The sequence below is a fragment of the Tasmannia lanceolata genome, unplaced genomic scaffold (assembly GCF_043159265.1).
Source record: "Tasmannia lanceolata isolate RefF3 unplaced genomic scaffold, GAP_Taslan_0.1 ptg000008l, whole genome shotgun sequence".
NCBI lineage: Eukaryota > Viridiplantae > Streptophyta > Magnoliopsida > Canellales > Winteraceae > Tasmannia > Tasmannia lanceolata.
Genome location: NW_027518685.1, coordinates 47654068 through 47675353, shown reverse-complemented (window position 1 = coordinate 47675353; position 21286 = coordinate 47654068). Strand labels below are relative to the sequence as shown.

The following is a 21286-nucleotide window of genomic DNA, read 5'->3' as shown; positions in this document are numbered from 1 at the left end:
ATGAAAATTGAGAATGTGTGGTTGTTCTCTTGTGCAAAGGTCAGCCGCGAAATGGCTTTCCACGAAAAATTGCCTAGCAAATCCTATTGGGATAATATGAAAAAAAAAAGTATTAAAAATTGATTCCATTGATGTATTGGTACCAACACTAGAAATGGAATCATGACTGATTCACTTGTTGAATTCCAATACCTACTCAAACACTAGAATTGGTATGAACACTCCGTTTACAGGGGGATTGGAATGAGATTGGAATTTGTTACCCATACCAATTCCTGATTCCTGCAATCCAAACGCATCCTAGGGTTAAGTTGAATGTGTCGGAAACCCCCCTGTTCCCCCCCCCCCCCCCCCCCCCCCCCCCCCCCCCCCCCCCAATGACAGCTGCATCTTCCAGTGTCCCAAGAACATACTCCCCAAGGAAATAAAAAGGTGCTGCATGGCTGTCGTCAGCGTATTTTTCCCTAATAATTTTCCTAATAGTAAGTAAATAACGGTTCAGATTCTCCAAGTGACGTACGTGCGTACGCTACTCGCGCAAGTTAGCAATTCAATTTTTTACTTAAACTTAACCTCGAAGGAAAAGAGAAAAAAATAAAGGTAAGACAGTGATAGCCGAGACGAAAGCAGGGAAGCGAATAATTGGAAACGTCAATACACCAATTTCCTTGCTATGTCCATCGTCCTTGGTAAGTAATAGCATCGATTTTTCCTCTTCCCAATACTCTCGTCCCTTCCCCAACCACCCTTCCAAAGAGATATGCTTTCTCCTTTACTTCTTTGCTCTTGATCCCTACTCACCTGCTGGTTTGAAATTTTTTAGATTATTTTGAACTGGGTTTTTCCTTTAAAGTCTTGTTATTCAGCTTTGGCACTTCCATTTCCAAATACCCTTTATAAAAGACCATCCACAGCTTCTCCTAATTTCTGCTTCTGATATCAATTGCCTCAATTCTGTCGAAGAAAAAAATGAAGGGTGTAGGTTCATTTGGTCAACGATCATCATCTACCTTGTCTCCGTTAGCTCCACCCTTCACAGTCCCAAAACCAAAACCTAGCTACCTCGAAGATCCTTACGATTTTGAATTCAGACCTTATCTCGACAATTGGCTCCATTCTTACCCTCCTACCTCTTTGTCTTATCCATTCTCACATCCTAATTTCGACACAGACTCGATTCGTGCAAGTTACTCTTACTTCGGCTCTCAGTCTGTTGGTTCACATAAAAGCCATTTGCCTTCTTTAATCCATAGTTTCCCATATGATCAGCAGTCTAAAGCAGAACCATATTATCCCCAATATAGCCTTGTTGAAGTAGAGCCGTATTATCCCCAATACCCTTTTGCAATTCATGGTGATAGTTCTTCTGTCATTGCCTCTTTGGATGGGCCCTCTCAAACCGATTATGCGTGTAATTTATCTGATTTTAGCTACTTGTCGATGTGGGCGAATCCATGGAGTGCAACGTTCGATGGAGATTCCAAAGGCAAGGCAGTTTCATCGAATTTCAGAAATCCGATACAGAAAGGTATTGGAAATTTCTCATGGGCTTGATTAACTCATACTGATAGTATTTCCGCAATAGACTATAATTTCCCGCGTTTTCATTCTTATAGTATAGCTTAATTGCCTTTCCCCTTAGGCCTTCTTTGTTTTAGATTATGACAACCGATTGTGGAGTCCCCAACCGCTTATTGGACCAAAAATTGCACTAAATTTGAGTCCAATAATGGGTTGGGAACTCCACAATCGGTTGTAATAATCTAAAACAAACAAGCCCTTAGTTTTGTAATCACAGATTCTGAATTTTTAGCATGATTCTTATACTGATCCATACGCTGAGTAAATTCACATGGTATCTTTTATTCATCCCCTTAATAAATTTTGGGATTTCTCTCTTTATTATGTTCATGTGCTGATTTCACTTTCTTTTTGTTTGTACACTGAAGGTATATTTAGTATATCTGTTGGTAATTAAGGTTGATGTAGTATATGATTCCACCTGATCTAAGTACTGACTTGAAATTTATGGAGTTAAATGTGAGAGGCTGGTTGTCGGACTGAAATTAGGGTCTATGGAACCAAGATGGGGTGAATTGGTTTTATAAAAAATTTATCCCTTTTTGAAGTCAAAATTCTAATCTAATTCAATTTTTCTTTTCTTGCTTAATTTGGTTAGTTCACATAATATCAAAGACACGGAAAAGCTAAACCAAAAGGCAAAAATAAGAGTGCAAGAATAAGAGAAGAACACACCGATGTATAGAGGTTCGGGCAAAGCCCTACTCCACTCTTCTTGAGATCGTCCTTAAGGATTTCCACTATTTGAGACCTTCACGATGTCCGGCTCCGAGGTGAGTACACTTTCAAGGGTATTAAATGAGGATGCCCTTGTCACCTTTACACCGACTCACCTTCTTCGCCTAGTTCTAAGCGCTACTCCCTAGGGTATTACAAATAGGATGCCCTAGCCACCTTTACAATGAATGGAAAGGAGATTGCTTGGCTTCTCTTGAAGGCTTGATGCACAATGATTGCTCCTCAAAATATTCTCCACAAAAGGATTGCAAGTAGAGGCCCTAAATCCAAACTCTAATGATTTGCAAGTGCAAGGCAAGTTTGGTGGAGAAGAAAAACAAAAGCTTAAGCCAAAAGGGTTTTCAAATGATTTGAATGCTTAAGGTTGTTTTTGAATCATTCAAGAGAGGTAGATGAACCTCTTGAATGTGTATTTATAAGCCCTTAAAATGATATGACCGTTTGGGGGTGGATGTATCAAAAAGACCACAAAAAGCAACTAGCCGTTTGAGTTCAAACGACTATATTTTTTTGCTGTCGCGACGTTCTCGGAGCTCCGAGAAAACAACCAGAAGGCTTTCTGGATTGTTTCTCCTAGTTCCGAGAAATCAAACAGAACTTGAAAATCTTCCTGGAAGGTTTCTCGGAGTTCCGGAAGATTTCTCGGAGTTCCGAGCTCGGTGCTCCGAGAAGCCTAAAACAACAGTCTTTTCTTGTTTTTGTTGCTGATTAATTTTTGGCTTTTGGAACTCTATTTTAATAATATAAATGGAATGTTATGAGGGTCCAAAAAGGTTGATCCACCTGACAAACATTCTCTTAACCATTTAAGTCTAATGCGGGGAGTGTTAGTCTTTTTGAAAAATTCATTTTGAAAAGTTTGCCTTGACTTAGAAATCAGAAGAGAGGATGTACAACAAGTCTAAGTATAATTACGCTCCTCTTTGGTCTTGGTCTTCATAGATCTTCTATTGTGTGCTTGCTTTGCTTGAGTGTGTTGAGGTGAGCTCCCCATTGATTGTTCTTCCGAGGTAAGTTGTCCCATGTGGTCTCTAGCTCCCTTGACCCCTGTGTAGTACAACTTCAAGCATGACCAAGTGATATGATGGTTCCTTCTATGATCAACTTATCTTATCACAACACTTCAAGGCAAATTGATTAGTATTAAACAAACATAATCAATTGTGTTTAGAATCATCAAAACAAGATATGAGAGTAGACCCTTGGGCTTACACGGACTCATTTGGTTGCTTTAAACAGAAGACAATTGTTCAGAAACCATTTAATTAAATATAAGAAAATCTACTGGGGAGATGCACAAGAACTAAAATCAAAAGATGGAAAATATTAGTTGACATGTTTCCCAAATTTAAATGGTTGAAGAATAGATGTCAGGTTGGCCCATGTGATGCAGCACCGTGAAGAAAAATTGAGGAAATGGGAAAGAAATAGACGAAAGGGGATAGAATTAGAAGAATAGGGGAAGAAGAGACGAAAATAACCTGAAGAAGAGAGGAAAATAACCAGAAGAATAGACGAATTTAGGGAGAGAAGAGAAGAAATCAGAAGAGAGAAGAAGAAAATCAGAATTAGAGGGAGAAAAATCTTTATTCAATATCGATAATCATCAAAAGTTACAAAATAAGCTGTGAAGAGGCCTATAAAATAGGCAATTAACAACCTAAAAGTTAGAAACCTTCTAAAATAAGAATTCCTAAAAAACTAAACTTCCCAATTCTAAATAACATGGAAAATAAATCCTAATGGGCAAATATGCCACTTATTTAACCCTAAAATCTACATCATTCTCTCCCGGTTGAAAAAGAACTCGCCCTTGAGTTCTAGTCTACCTGGGTCGAAAATGTAAACAATCCACTGAAGTAGTAGAACGCGTAATCCGGCGGAAGCAATCATGCTGTCTAACGCTAGAGACAATCGGGAGAAGCATCTGCAAGGTCGGCAGAAGAAGAGGGAAGAAAGTGCCCATGTAGACTCATGCGAACAGAATCTGCGCTGGAGAAGTAATCTAGCTGGGAAGATCGCAACGTACTCCTCCTTGATCGCAAAACAGCTATGGGCAGTATCAATCCATGATCAGCATCAAGATGGTCATCTTGTGCATTGAAATCGGCGGGCTCGTGTAATGATATGGAATCGGCATCCTCAATGATCAGTGTGCTCATGTAATGATATGGAATCGGCATCCTCAATGATCAGCTCGTGCTTTGTATGTTCTAGTAATGCCTCAACGATATGGTCACTCAGCTCGGACTCAGGCAATGGATCAGCCTCACGTGGATCTGCCACAATATCTGCCTCAGAAGAGTGAAGCTCACTCTCTAGATGATCGGCAATCGGTGCGGCAGAAATCTCAGAAGCATCATGCGCAACGATGTTGATATCAGCAATCAATTGAGTCTCTAACTCTGGATCGTCCATCTCAGAGTCTGAATCTGATGCAATCAAAGGCTCAACATCAATGATCTCATCAATACTAGCATCTTGACCCGTAAGAATATCAATAACGGGTAAGACGGATGAAGTAGTATAGCGGCTCTGCCAATTTGACTCATGCCTGCGACGCTCTAAATTCTCAGCTTCAATTTTAGCTTCGCGTGCACAACGAGCTGCTGCTTCTTGTTCGCGGCGAGCTGGTTCTTCTCGTCGAGCGGCTTCTTCACGCTTCAATTTCCGTAGATAGTGGAGCTTATAAAGAGCCATAAAAAATCATGAACATCCTTCCAATGACAGATTGGAGGCTCTCTTCTACGACGGTACGTTTCCATGAGGTCCTATGAGCATCGGGCTTGTCGTCGCACAGTTTCTTTAGCCCAATACATAGTCGCTTGGTGATCATGGTCATTGTACTCATGATATGCGTCTAGAGCATGCATCCTCATAATAGCTAAAGGGAGTGTGTCCATTCCAATAGCTTTCGTCGTACCCATCAAAATATGGAATAAATGGTGGAGGCATAGGGATCGATGTCGAAAACTGAAATCAACTGTCTGATATGTCTGGCATGTCGAAAGAAGCACAATGTCTGTCGCGGATCTAAAATTGGATGAGGGAAAGCTGATGATCGGAAGAAGGGGCGCAATCAACGGCTGAGATGGCTCCTGAAACTGTACTGAAGACTACTGTCCGCTGCTGAAAATAGGCTGGATGCGCTCTAAAAGTTGTCACGAACAACTTTCGTGTTGAGGTCGAGGGCCAATTTTGAGCAGAAATATCCCAAACAATTTTGATGTAGGAATATTGAGAAGAAATTGAGGGGATGTTAAGTAGTGTTTATAAATGAGGAAGGGGTGCCTAGGGAAAGAAGGGGGGGTGGGATAATAAGCCCCCCTTTTTTTTTTTCAAACTCAACTCATGTGATTGAAAAGTCACTCAACTCACGTGATTGAAAAGTCACGTGAATTACTTAATAAAAGAAGGGCGGGTGCATTAGGTAAAACTAGGGGGTTTTAATCAGTCTTCCTTAATTGACATGGGTGCCCAAAGGTAGAATTGGGAGGGGGGGTATAAACCTTTTTTATTATGTTGGAACTGGTCACGTGAACCACTCAAACCCCAAAAAGAAGTATTAATTAAAGGAAGAAGAGGGTTACCTTTGCTTTGACTTCTATAATAGCTGGCAGCTTCTAATATTAGGGTGGGGGGCCCACACTGTTGCTAGTATGTTGCTTGCTTGAGAAGGAAAACTCTACTTTAATAAGGTAACTTGACTTACCCATGATTGGCAGTCACATTTCAATTGGATACGGCAAGAGAGAGGGCTCCTTTTCTTTCCTTTTTAATTATAACTCCTGACTTACACCAATAGAAGTTCCTTTTGTGAGAAGGCAACTTGCCTCCTTTGAAACCTCCAAAGAACACGAGGGTTTCCAAGTTCTGCGAATATCTCTCTGTACTTGGAATCTTGAGGAAAGAAGGAGATGCCGGCAAGGATAAGGTGGTCTTGAATCTAGTGCTACCAAGTTGGAGATGAGGCATAAGATGAAAGGTGAATGCTTGAATGAATACGGTAGAACTGGGTAAGGATGGGACTGTTCGGGTGAGGAAAGGTGGAGGAGATGGGTGGATCAGTTCTGTGGGATGGATTTAGGGTTATTGTTGGAATTAGAAAGAGGGTTTGGGGCAATTAAATTTAATGAATATTTGGGGTAGGGTTGGTTTCGAGTTATTGATGGCTTTAGGTCATAGTTACCACGGTGGGAAACGAATTCAGGAAACGACACGTGAAACGGAAACGGAAAACGCATGAAAAAAAATACAGGGGAAACGAGAAACGAGAAACAATAGAAAATCGTACGAGAAATGTCTTAGGAAATTATGTGTTTTTCCAAAATGATTTCCGTAAGTTCCACACATATTTCCTACATGTTTCATATGCGTTTTCTACGAGTGTTGCATATGTTTATCACGCGTTTACACATTATTTACATAAGTTTTCCATATGTTTCCCATGTGTTTCAGAAACGTTTCTCCAGTTTTGTATCATATTTTGGAAACGTTTTCGAAACGTGTTTTCCTCATTTTAGGGGAAACGAGTTTCCCAACCGCGAGAAACGTGTTTTAGGGGTAACGGGTTTCCCACCCGCCCAAAAAGTTTCCGGCAACCAAGCTTTAGGTGGCTGATTTCTGAGTTGTTTGTGCGACCAACATGTACGCAGATTTTGGGATGTGATGCTGAAATTTGAAGGTTTCTACAATATTGTGAAATCTGTCGGGATGAAAAGTATGGAAAATAATTCCTAAAACTTGGATCTTGGGCTCTGATACCAAATTGATGCAGCACCGTGAAGAAAAATTGAGGAAAGGGGATAGAATTAGAAGAATAGGGGAAGAAGAGATGAAAATAACCTGAAGAGACAAAAATAACCTGAAGAATAGACGAATTTAGGGAGAGAAGAGAAGAAATCAAAAGAGAGAAGAAGAAAACCAGAATTAGAGGGAGAATAATCTTTATTCAATATCAATAATCATCAAAAGCTGTAAAGAGGCTTATAAATAGGCAATTAACAACCTAAAAGATAGAAACCTTCTAAAATAAGAATTCCTAAAAAACTAAACTTCCTAATTCTAAATAACATGGAAAATAAATCCTAATGGGCAAATGTGCCACTTATTTAACCCTAAAATCTGCATCACCATGACTGTAGTGTCTTGCTGCTAATCATCTCTATTGAAGGTGACTAGCTAATAAGTTGCATTCTTTATGAACATAAGTGATCCATCTTGAGATTGAATACTCAATAACATCTAATATTGATGTGAACTCTGAATGGAAGTGTGATGCAGGCCAGGAAGAAGAGGAAGAGAGGAAAGAGAAGAAAAGAAGTAGAGGAGAAGAGGAAGAGAGAAAAGAGGAGAAGTAGAGGAGAAGTAGAGGAGAAGAAGAAAGGGAAAGAGAGGAAGGGGAAAGAAGAAGGAAGAAGAGAAGGGAAGAAGAGAGGAAGAAAGAAGAAGGAATAGAAATCTGATGGGAGAAATTTCACTCAATATTATTCCAAAAACTAACCCAAAGTTCAAGACATCAAGCCTACATATCGGCAACAAATAAAATAAAATAAAATAAATAAAAATAAACTCCTTAACATAAAATAAATAAAAATAAACTAAAATCTAAAGGGGCAACTAAAATAAATCTAAGGGGCCAACTATGCCACTTGTTGGTTCCCACAGGAAGAATCAAGATCAAGATTTGAGAGGTCAAGATCAAGAAACAATCAAGATTTTGAAAACTTAAAGGTTAAGAAAAGGAATGAAGATCAAGCTGAAGGAGAAAAGGAGAAACTGTTTATAAACCTAACCGGGAAGGGTGAAAAACAGGAAATGAGGGAAACTGTTTTATAAACCCAACTAGGATTCATTTTCTTGCCTTGAAGTTTCAAGATCTTGATCTTGATTCTTCTTTCCTTCATCTTCCTTATCTTAGCTATGATCAACACATCCTTCTCATATATCTATCTATTTCTTGTTTGTCTTGGAGGATACCCTATACGCTACCCATATCCTTATCCGTATTCCATTACCCCTTCTAGATTTCTTTGGACCATAGTTAGGGAGTTTATTTTATATCTTTTTCGCGTTGTGGACAAACTAGTACATCACTATTCCATCTTAGTTACATATTTGATTTCTTTGGCATGCTACTTGTTGTTTATTCTTTTTTTTTGAAATGGACTTGTTGTTTATTCTATTATGAGAATGTATAGAGCATATTCCTATAAATCAACCTGCGAACCCTAGATTCGCATTAATTGGTATCCGAGTATAGGGTTTGCATTAAAGTGCCAAGGGCACTACTTCTTCACTTTACCCATTACATAGCATTTAAATATTCTTCTTTTTAATGATTGGAGGATGTTAGAAGTGTATATGTGCTTGAGGGCAAGATGCTATGTCACAAATATCTCCGATATTTTCAAAATATAGCATTTTATCGCGAGATTTTGATAAAACGATGAAATCCCGAACTAATCTCGAGATTTTAAAAATGTGGCGATATTTTCACTCTTATGATAAATTATCCCGATAATATCACAATATTATCCTGATATTTTTACGTTATTTTTATTTTATATTTTTTTCTTAAATTTAATATTTTTATATAGGGAAAATTATTAAAAAAATGCACAGTTTTTGTTAAATTGTGAATGAAGGGTAGACATTTCAAAACAATGAGAGAGGGGCTCTCAGGTCTTGTCGGAGACGGGAAATGACAAGAATACCCTTCTCTTTTAAAAACCTTCTTTTTACCCATCTCTCTCTACTGTCTGGTCTTGTCGGGGAAGGAAAATGACAAGAATACCCTTGTCTTTTAAAAACCTTCTTTTTATCGATCTCTCTCTCTCTCTGTCTCTCTCTCCAGGAATCTTATATGCTGCAAACAATGGGGCTCACTTCAAAGGATGATCCAAACCGTTCATTTGTTGGACCATGACGTATATAGGATTTACCCGCATATCTCCACATGAAGATCCTAACCCTCCATTTTGTACAAGGACTGTACACATCCAACTTAACCCCTAATGTTTAAAAAGTTACAAGTAAACCCCCTGTGGTTCAATTTGTGTAAGGTAGGCCCCCTCTTTTGAAACACTGTCAATGCTAATGAAGACCCCATACAACCCCCAAACCCCATACTCGAATCCAAACACTACCAAAAACACAGTGGGCCCACATTGTTTGGATCATCCAAAGGGGTTCCTTTGATGGGCCCTCACATATATAGAATGCCCATTCTACTGGACTCCATTCGGAAGTCTGAAAATTTGGTCGGAAGTCCGAAAAAAGTTTCGGACTTCCGAGTAGGGCTAGGAGCTGATGGTACGTCCTCAGATTGAAGGATTAGGATGATCCGATGGAGCTGATTTTTTCGGCACACCGTATATATGTGAGGGCCCATCTAATGAACGTCTTGGATGATCCAAACAATGTGGGCCTACTGTGTTTTTGGTAGTGTTTGGATTCAGGTATGGGGTTTGGAGGGGTTTAACATAGCAATGATACACTCATGATCACTATTACAATGTACCAACCACTAGTTGGACTCTTGGAACCATACTTTACACTCATGGAACCAATATTTAACGCCTCGGAACCACTAAATTATGGTTCTGAGGCATACATAATGGTTTCAAGATGTTTACAACACCAATGATATACTCATGATCACTATTAAAATGTACCAACCACTAGTTGGACTCTTGGAACCATACTTTACACTCATGGAACAAATATTTAAACCCCTCGGAACTAATTATGGTTCCGAGGCATACATAATGGTTCCAAGATGTTTAACACAGCAATGATACACTCATGATGACCATTACAATGTACCAATCACTACTTGGACTCTTGGAGCCATACTTTACACTCATAGAACCAATATTTAACCTCTCGGAACTACTAAATTATGGTTCCGAGGCATACATAATGGTTCCAACATGTTTACAACACCAATGATACACTCATGATCACTTTTACAACAAATACAATACTATTAAAATGTACCAAACACTAGTAGGCTCTCGGAACCATAATTTTCACTCTTGGAACCACTATTTTTAGTGGTTCCGAGGCCTACGTAATGGTTCCTACATGTTTAAAGCACCAATGATACACTTATGATCAGTTGTACAACCAATTTAATACTGTTACAATGTCCTAACCACAACTTGCACTCTTGGAACCATAATTTAGAGTCTTGGAACCACTATGTAACTTCTCGGAACCACTAAATTGTGGTTCTGAGGCCTACGTAATGGTTCCAATATGTTCTAAACACCAATGATACAGTCATGATCCTTTTGAAAACCAATAAAGTAGTATTACAATGTACCAACCACTTAGGAACCATAAATTACAGTACTGGAAGCACTATTTAACCTCCTCGGAACCACTAAATTGTGGTTCCGAGGCCTGAGTAATGGTTCCAATAGGTTTTAAACACCAATGATACAGTCATGATGACTTTTAAAACCATTAAAATACTGTTATAATGTACCAAACACCAGTTGGACTCTTGGAACCACAATTTTGAGTCTTGGAACCACTATGTAACCTCTCGGAACCAAACACTAATGATACAGTCATTATCCCTTAGAAGACTAATAAAGCAGTATTACAATGTACCAACCACTTCGGAACCATAATTTACAGTCTTGGAACCATTATTTAACCACTAAATAGTGGTTCCAAGGCCTACTTATGGTTCCACTAAATAGTCTTGGAACCATAATTTACACCAATGATAGAGCCATGATGACTTTTGAAAGCACTAAAATATTATTATAATGTACCAAACACTAGTTTGACTCTTGGAACCACAATTTAGAGTGTTGGAACCACTATGTAACCTCTCAGAACCACTAAATTGTGGTTCCGAGGCCTACGTAACGGTTCTAATATGTTCCAAACACCAATGATACAGTCATTATCCCTTCGAAGTCTAATAAAGTAGTATTACAATGTACCAACCACTTCGGAACCATAATTTAGTCTTGGAACCACTATTTAACCACTAAATAGTGGTTCCGAGGTCTACTTAATGGTTCCAATAGGTTTAAACACCAATGATAGAGCCATGATGACTTTTAAAACTACTAAAATACTATTATAATGTACCAAACACAGGTTGGACTCTTGGAACCACAATTTAGAGTGTTGGAACCACTATGTAACCTCTTGGAATGTGGTTCCATAGTGGTTTCGGGGTATAAAATGTGGTTCCCTAGTGGTTCCGAGGTATAAAATGTGGTTCCCTAGTGGTTCTAGAGTATAAAATGTGGTTCCCTAGTGGTTCCGGGTATAAAATGTGGTTCCCTAGTGGTTCCGGGGTAGAAGATGTGGTTCCGGGGTAGAAGATGTGGTTCCCTAGTGGTTCCGGGGTATAAAATGTGGTTCCCTAGTGGTTCCCTAGTGGTTCCGAGGTATAAAATGTGGTTCCCTAGTGGTTCCGGATATAACATGTGGTTCCCTAGCGGTTCCGTGGTATAACATGTGGTTCCCTAGCGGTTCCGGCGTATAAGATGTGGTTTCGGGGTAGAAAATGTGGTTCCGAGGTAGAAAATGTGGTTCCCTAGTGGTTCTGTGGTATAAGTTGTGGTTCCCTAGTGGTTCTGGGGTACAAGCTGTGGTTCTCTAATGGTTCCGAGGTATAAAATGTGGTTCCGAGGTATAAGCTGTGGTTCCCTAGTGGTTCCGGGGTATAAGCTATGGTTCCCTAGTGTTTCTGGGGTATAAGCTGTGGTTCCGAGGTATAAAATGTGGTTCCTGGGTATTCCAAGAATCCATATCAAATCTTGTTGTATGACATTCGAAATGATGATGACCTAGCAATGGTGATGATGCTTTTTGAGAATAGCCTCTTCAATTGTATGAGCCTGTTCATGCGAAAGTCCTTACCAAATCACATATTATAGTTAGACAGACGGTGGAGGATTTGAGGGAAAAAAATGTAGTGGGGCCTGCTTATTTGAGTGACCTAAACCATTTACTTGCTGGGCCATTTCATGTAGTGCCATAAAATCTTCTCTGCAGGATGATCATAACCCTCTGATTTGTTAAGGCTGTTTTTATGGGATCCATTCATTCTAACCCTCTGTAATCCTAATGGTTCAGATCATCCTAATGGTTCAGATCATCCTATGGGATCCATTCATTTTAACCACATTATCTACCCCGGAACCACTAGGGAACCACATTTTCTACAGGGAACCACATTTTATATCCTGGAACCACTAGGGAACCACATTTTATACCTCGGAATCACTAGGGAACCACATTTTATACCCCGAAACTACTAGGGAACCACATTTTATACCCCAGAAACACTTTGGAACCACATTTTATGCCCCAGAACCACTAGGGAACCACATTTTATACCCCAGAACCACTAGGGAACCACATTTTCTACCCTGGAACCACATTTTATACCCCGGAACCACTAGGGAACCACATTTTATACCCCGAAACCACTAGGGAACCACATTTTATACGCCGAAACCACTAGGGAACCACATTTTATACCCCGGAACCACTACGGAACCACATTTTATACCCCGGAACCACTAGAGAACCACATTTTCTACCCCGGAACCACTAGGGATCCACATTTTATACCCCGGAACCACTACGGATCCACATTTTATACCTCGGAACCACTAGGGAACCACATTTTATACCCCAGAACCACTAGGGAACCACATTTTATATCTCGGAGCCACTAGGGAGCCACATTTTATACACCGGAACCACTAGGGAACCACATTTTATACCCCAGAACCACTAGGGAACCACATTTTCTACCCCGGAACCACTAGAGAACCACATTTTCTATCCCGGAACCATTAGGTAAGCACATTTTCTACCCCGGAACTACTAGGGAACCACATCTTATACCCCGGAACCACTAGGTAACCACATCTTATACCACGGAACCACTAGGGAACCACTTTTTCTACCCCGGAACCACTAGGGAACCACATTTTCTACCCCGGAACCACTAGGGAACCACATTTTATATCCCGGAACCACTAGGGAACTACATTTTATACCCCGGAACCACTAGGGAACCACATTTTATACCCCGGAACCACTAGGGAACCACCTTTTATACCTCGAATCAACTAGGGAACCACATTTTATGCACAGGAACCACTAGGGAGCCACATGTTATACCCCAGAACCACTCGGAAACCCTACCTTAAACTCCGAGTTGGAAGTCCGAACCAACTGCCGGACTTCCGAGTGGAACTAGTAAATTGGTGTCCTACTGGAATTCCGAAGTTTGGTTCGGACTTCCGAACCAATCTTCGGATTTCCGAATGGAAGCCAGTAGAAATGGCAAATCTACTCATTTCCGTCAGAAATCCGAAGGTTGGGTCGGACTTTCGAAACAAACGTCGGAAATCAGACGGAAACCAGTAGAAATGGAGCTTTATCCCGTTGGCAAGGGAGTTTTTTTTTTCAAAAATACAATGGCAATGGTGCTTTATCACGTTGCAAATGTAGTTTTTTTTCAACACTACAATGGCAATGGAGCTTGGAAACGTTGGCAATGGAGTTTTTTTTCGGCAATGGCAAGCTTCAAAAACCTTGCATGAAGTTTCCCATGTTTTTGAAGCCTTGAGGAAGAAGAAGGTGGTAGGTAAATGGCAACCTTCAAAACCCTTCCATGGAGTTTTCCACGTTAGAAAAGTCTTGAGGAAGAAGAAGGTGGTAGGTGAGAAGATAATAAGTGCATAGGGATAGGTGCAAAAAGGTGGAGGGAAAAAAGAGGTAGGAGGGGTATATTTGTCCTAAAAGCCATCATCTCTTACCTGACAGCACCTGTTTTATAAATTTCAAATCACTACCCTTTAGTCACAATTTAGACAAAACTTTACATTTTTTTAATCATTTTTCCTTTTATATATTTTTTAATAATTTTATTTTTACTGTTTATTTCCCGATATAAACTTGAAAAAAATAATAAAGATTAATATATCTCGTGATTTTCCCTTGTGAAGAAATTCCCGAGAACGACATTTGTGACATAGGCAAGATGGTCTTTGTACTCTTATTTTAATATAAATACATAAGTGAGGGGGAGCAAGACTCCAACTCTTCTCTCATTCTCTTCTCTTCACTCTCTAACATGATATCAGAGCCCTAGGGTTGTGGTGCCCTAGGGACCTCCAATGGAAGAACCCATATTCCTCACGCCTCCTCTCCATGCGGCAGCCCACCTCCATCCTCCTTCCCCCATCCTCTTCATACGACAGCCTCCTCCTTCCATCTTCCTCACGCCTTCCTCATGCCTCACTACTCTCCATACGACAACCCCACCTCCATCCTCAACCTCCATCCACCTCGTCCCATCCTCACGCCTCCCTCACAAACCCTAATCCCCAACCCTCATCACTCAAAACCCTAATCCCCAACCCCTTCTCCTCCACCCGACCCTTCCCACCTGACCACTCCCACCCGCCGTCTTCCCTCCCCCTCAACCCACGGTATTACCCTCCAACCTCCCTCTTTGGGGCGAACCCGGAGGTTCGCGAATACTACCGGGAACCTTAGGAGCTTAATGGAACCAAGTCTTCACATCCAAATAACCACACCATAACCCATGAACAATGAAACAAACAATTAATGGTAAATCATGAGATTAGCTTTAAAAGATAAGCCATTAAAGAGAAATGCTTCTACACTAAATAGTTATTGTATAGATCAACCTAAATAACACAAAAGATGAGAATTAAGGGTTCAAATATAATGCAAGAAATGCTGTTTGGTTGCTGTCCATAAAAGAAAATAGAAGTATAAGGCCCAAAACTACGCTAGAAAGTGATAAAAATCCTAAAATATGCTAGGGCAAATTATTGGCAAGCTCCCTATGGGTTTCAAAGGGGAAAAAGGTTCAAGAAAATGGCTGAATAAAATGAAAATTTCTCACCGGACAAAAGGCAGCATTCCTTCACCTCAAATCCGTGCTAGCAAAGAGTCCAACAGAGTGGGGGAACAATCCGCGGGCGCGACCCGAAACTCTGGGCAACAGTAATTCGCCAAAAATAATTTTTATGGGAAGGTTCCAAGGAGGGGTAGGAGAAAAGAAAGTAGAAGGGGAAATAAAGAGGAGAGAGAGAGAGAGAGAGAGAGAGAGAGAGAGAGAATAGGGAGAGGGTATGTGGGTGCGAGAAAGAGAATAGGGAGAGTACAAAAGGAGAGAAAGAGGCCTCTCGTACGAGAGAAATAGAGAGGGCGAGTGAGATAGAGTGAGAAATAGATGGGGGAGGGGAGAGAGATGAACAAAGAGGGAGGAGATGAGGGGTGAGGGAAGAGAGAGGTGAGAAATAGAATGCCAGAGAAGAGACAGTTGAAAGATAGAGATGAGAGAAGAGAGGTAGGGACACAAATCTTCAAAAACTAGGGCTTTCTCTCCTTGTGCTCTCATTTATATTCTATTCATGGTGGGCCCCTTTTCGAGCTCACTTAAATGAAAGTGAAAAGACCGCCATACCCTTATTCACAAAGAAGAAGTTAGTAGCATAAGGGCATAATAGTAACAACTAACTAAACAAAAAAGAAAAGGCAAAAATGGTGTGTGCAAGCGTGCGCTCTAGATGATGTGAACATCCCTCACATCTATGTCTCAAATAAAATAGAGAAATAGTCCATAATTCTCAAAATAAAAACAGAAGTAACGTGCTTTGCAATGAAAGTGGCGATCCAACGGTCGGATCACATCACTCTCATGCCTCCCCAAGCACAACTGACACCCCAAATCCCCTTTACAACCCTTTTCCTTGTTTCAAACCCTAATTTCTCTACCCTCTTGACACCTTAAGGCTCAGTTTTATTGTGACGATAAGGCTGCTATTCACATTGCTACCAATCCTGTTTTTCATGAGAGAACCAAACACATAGACGTAGACTGTCACTTCACTTCATTTGTCAGAGAATACAAAAGGGCGAGATATGCGTTTCTTTCACTCGATCAGTGGATCGGGCTAGCTGATGTTTTTACCAAGTCATTGAGTACAGCTAAGCTAAATGATATTTGTAAGAAGCTAGGAATGTATGATATCTACACTCCAGCTTGTGGGGAAGTATTAGAAGTGCATATGTGCATAAGGGCAAGATGGTCTTTGTACTCTATTCTCTTTTATATAAATACATAAGTGAGGGGGAGCAAGACTCCAACTCTTGTCTCATTCTCTTCTCTTCACTCTCTATCAGAGGAAAAGGTGTGGAAACAAAAAACTCCATGAGGATGCTTATCACCGTTACAGGTACGTGATTCACAATGTAACCGCATAATGTTAGGTACTGTTGCCTATTTTGCCTCTTAGATCTCCCTTCTCTTGTTCTCTTCCTGGGTTTTTGTGTGTTTCGATGTGCAAATTGATACTCAGTAAGTTCTAATTTGATACAAAATCTGAATGGTAGTGTCATGCCTAGCCATTTCTTTACCTTCCTCAGTACATCTAATTTCAGAAGTCCTCTTCTATTTAATAAGTGAATGGAGGAAATGGTGGGATAAAAAAAGATACTTTGTGAGTATGCCCATCACTTTTGCAGCATATGCCATTATGGACATAACTGCATAATTTTGGATAATTTTGCTTTTCTCTTTTGGGGCTCTGCCTTCGCATGCTGTGTTGGCTGTAGCTGTTTGGCATGCGCAAATATATGTCGAATTTTCTCTCTGTTTTTCATTGCCTAGATCCTCCTGGATCAGTTCTTTGGATACAGTTTAGGAAACCCCAAAATAAAAACATCTGGAGTACCAGATTGCAAACTACATAAGAAGTCGCGCTATAAAATTTTAACAACACAGCCATGCACCTAGCATACCAACCCTGTGGGAGGTTTTATTTTATGAACCAATTTTTGTGAATGTGATGTAGATCTTCTGAAATTTCCTAATCGTTCAGTTGGGTACATGGAATTTCCTCCGCCCTCCTTCCTTCCTCCTCACAATATTTTTTACAAGCTTGTAAGTGGGGACCCATCTGGTAGATTATCAACTCTGATCGATTGGGCCACCTTTGATGCACCCATCTCTTCCAAGTAGGGACAAGTTTGGTGTTGATTAGGTAAGTTGCTTCCACGGAATAACCATCAAACTTCAGGCATTGCCACGAATCCATGATTAATCGTGCACCTCTGTTACCTTCCAAATGCCAAATCCTGTCAAACTCTTCTCTTAGTAGTCTGAAAGAATGTAAATGCTCTGTCACTTTCTATAAATATGTGCACAGGTACCCATAGAAATTGGATAAAAAAACACCCTAGCCATTGACATGGTGATCTATTGCGTGGTTGAACTGGAGTTCTATGAAAATATCCATTAATGTACAGAAAAGAACTGTAGTTCTTGATGGCACATGTTATGCAAGTTTTGTCTCTATCTTGCTGACCCTACCAGCCCCTTCAAACCTGCAGCTTGCCGAAACAGTCCCTAAAACCCTGCTTGCTGCAGATTTTTGCTGCCCTTCACTTAATTCAGAAGAAATGCCCCAAAACCAGCCTTCTTTTGTTTGCGCAAGAACCCAGCCGCAAACAGCCTCTCCTCTCACCACCACAACACACCCAAAATGCCCTCTTCATACGCCCAAATTCCGGTCCTCATCTCTTCCTTCTCAACCAGCCTACTACTTTCTCTTTTCATACTTTGCTGCATACCAAACTCCGTGCCCTTAACCCTTGTTTCTTCCACCTCTTTCTCACCTAGAAACCGCAGCCCAACTATCCCCCAATGGCCTTCGTAACTCTCTAAAGCCGCCCCATCCCACCTGTGTTAACCGCAAACCCACCCTCTATGCTCTTCTCAGCCACACCCAAAGGCCACCCGAAACCTCCATCAACCTTTAGTATTTTTAGCCTACCCAAAATCCTTGAACATTAGCCCATAATTCCCTAAAACTAGCCGACTTACCCACCTTAACTCCCAACCGCCAACTCGTCTAAACATTTAGTTTTAGTTGTAACCACTTGCAGCTTCTCATTATTTAATCGATCACAAGCTTCCTGAAACTTCTCAAGATCCCTTTTTATCTTGTTAACCGATCACCACCTTCACCCTTTCTTTATTAACCCAAACCGAGCTAGTGAACAACCATCAACCTCTCATGAATCCCATCTTGATTCTTGATTTCTTAAGCAGCCATTAACCTTCTTGATCCTATCTTTTAACACTACAATCTTCTTTATTAACCTAAACCCACCTAGCGAACACCCATCGACCTCCCAAGAATCCCATCTTGATTCTTGATTTCTTAAACAGACATTAACCTTCTTGATCGTATCTTTTTTCACTACAATCTTCTTGAATTAACCACCTAGATCCCAATTCTTTAACTAACTTCTTCCCTTTATTAACCAACCCATGAAACCTTCTTGTTCTTCTTTTAAACCACTTGTAATCCAATTCCATCTTAATTAATTATGCCATTAGATTACCAATAGGGTTCCCTACAAAACCACCTCCTCTTCAATAAATATCTCTATTAGTTTCATGCCCTTTTAGTCCATTTTAGGTCTTTTCCCAAGAGTTTCACATGCCCTTTCAACTATTCCCATTGCCCCTTTTCAAACTTTTCAACTACCCCTTCATTCCCTCTTCTTTAGTTTCCCTTGATCCCTTAACCTTACCTTAAGCTTCCGCTGTAGCATCCGTGCATCAATTGGTATTAGAGCTTCTAGTATATGCTTCTGCATTATGAGGGGAGAACAGAGAAGGAGAAGTTGAAAGAAAGAAAGATAGGAGCTTAGGAATATAAAATTGACCTAATATGAAGCATTGCACTTTTGAAAGGTCATCACACTCAATCAACATAAGAAAACATTAATTTTTATTCATATTCAACTATTTTCAAGGCCAATATGCATTTCATGTTGATCGGCTATGCTAGACATAAAGAAGTTGAAAAAAACACCTAATCCTTGTTGCAAAACAACTCTGGGTCTATTAATAATCTTGTTCAATTTAAAACTATTCCAATTATACTGCAAAGCAATGTAAATATAAAGATAAATTTAATGCACAAGAAAGATACGCATAGATAGAGAAAGAGTGCACCAAGACTTATAGTGGTTTGGCCAAATCCCGGCCTACGCTCACTTTCCCATTGATATCCCCTCCTTGAGCCTTTACTAACTGATCTTCTTACGGGCGGAGATCAAACCGTTACAAGCCGAAGGTTGATCCGGTGCCTTCCCACCAATCTCAAAGCTTTATCCCAAAGCCCGCCCCCAAAGGTTGATACGATGCCTTCACACCAAGACTGAAGGTTGATACAGTGCCTTCTCACCAAAAACAATGAAAATAAAACAAGAAAAACACTTCTAAAATGGGATCCCGTGTTGAAAATAAAGAATGGGTGAAAATGACCGATCATTTAGGCCATTTTTGCCCCTTTTGTTGCATTTATGGGGATATGCAGTCTTTCCTTTGTTGTTTGCGCACGTGTCACGATAGGAGGACATCATGCTCTTTTTTGGCACGAGATCCCATTTTGCTCACATAACCAACTCTAAAAAAGATTTACAAATGAATCCTCTACCTAATCCCTTGAAATCTTCCAACTAATAGCACATGGGAGTTCTAACACTTAGAATATGCCTCAAAGGTAAGCCCAAGTGTTAGTCTTGATCTTTAGGTACCCGAAGGGTCATATTTATAGAGGTTGGAATAGAAATAGCTGTTATAGCACTTAAAACAATCAGAACGGAACTACGAACTTACCACACTCGACCGTTGAACTAGCTGTTGGAAACTGGCCGTTGTAGGTTTTCCTTGGACGATCGATGGTGAAGTGCCATGGTCGACCTTGAATCTCTTTTCCACATGGTTTCATTTCTCTTTCTTCCTACTTATGAGTAATGACTTTAATATTCTTTCTTAGTGATTATTAGTTTGACTAGATAACCCTTGTTGCCATTAATCGCAGGATTCATGAAAGGTTAGTTTACAAACTAACTTTGACCCATAAGACTTCAATCTTTTTCAGTTCTTCAATCTTCATGCTCCATGGATATTCTTTCATTTTCACTCTTTGTCTTAACGCTTCCAAGCTCCATGACTTGATCCATGCTCCAACTTACTTCACTTGGTTCCTAGGAGAATATTCTTTCAAGGCATTCAAACATTAGTATAATAAATACTGTAAAATATCATGTTTGTTGTCATCAAAACATTACTTAAAAGGGTGACCAAGGTTGAATTCTTGGGCTAACAATCTCCCCTTTTTTATGATGACAAAACACAAAATGATTTTTCAATAAAAGCTTCCCCTTAATGTTTGTTTTAAACAATTCGCTTCTCCTTAATGTATGCTTTGTTTAAAACAAAATGATTTTCATAACGAAGTTCAAATCGTCAATTTTCTCTCCCCCTTTCTCATCAACAAAAAGATAGGGCCAGAGAGATTTTCGATTTGATCCAAAAACATATAAAAATGATTTTTCAAAATGAGGTTCAAAACTAAATGTATTCATAGGAGGTTCATGCTATATTAAAGATTTAGATTCTTCCCCCTTGTCATAGATAAATTATAAACTTGATAAAAGATATCTGTACCAATCAAAGCATGTACATCAAGTTTGTAATGATTATAAGATCATGTAATGAATTTAATCATCAATTTACCAAATTCTCCAAGGATTTTATAAAATTGCTTCATGGTTGAAACCTTGAGCTATTAATCTTGCTTTACTTCTCACAATCAATCCATTCAGTATTTTCAAATTCCTTTCAATGATCACCTCCTATTTTAGAGATAACAATTTTGAAAACTATTTAAGAAGTTCATCATTTTACTAGCTATGAGCAAAACCTAAGAGAATCTACTATCACAATCAAATTTAGGCTTTTGGTACGCACACTTTCTTGGGTCCATTTTGGTTATTTTCATAAGATGATTTCTTTTTTATCCATATGAAACTATGATCATGCACATTTCTATATTTGCAAGTAAATTTATAATGACCT

General features: G+C 39.8%; 1 protein-coding gene across 2 annotated transcripts in view; it reads left to right on the top strand.

Moving 5' to 3' along the window:
- Positions 1-593: 593 nt before the first annotated feature.
- Positions 594-21286, top strand: part of LOC143885340 (uncharacterized) — a 36380-nt gene continuing 15687 nt past the window's right edge. For both annotated transcript variants that reach the window (XM_077389471.1, XM_077389470.1), the window contains exon 1: positions 594-1528. In XM_077389471.1, coding sequence (XP_077245586.1) covers positions 970-1528 — 559 coding nt within the window. In that variant the 5' untranslated portion in view covers positions 594-969. The remainder of the gene's footprint in view (positions 1529-21286) is intronic.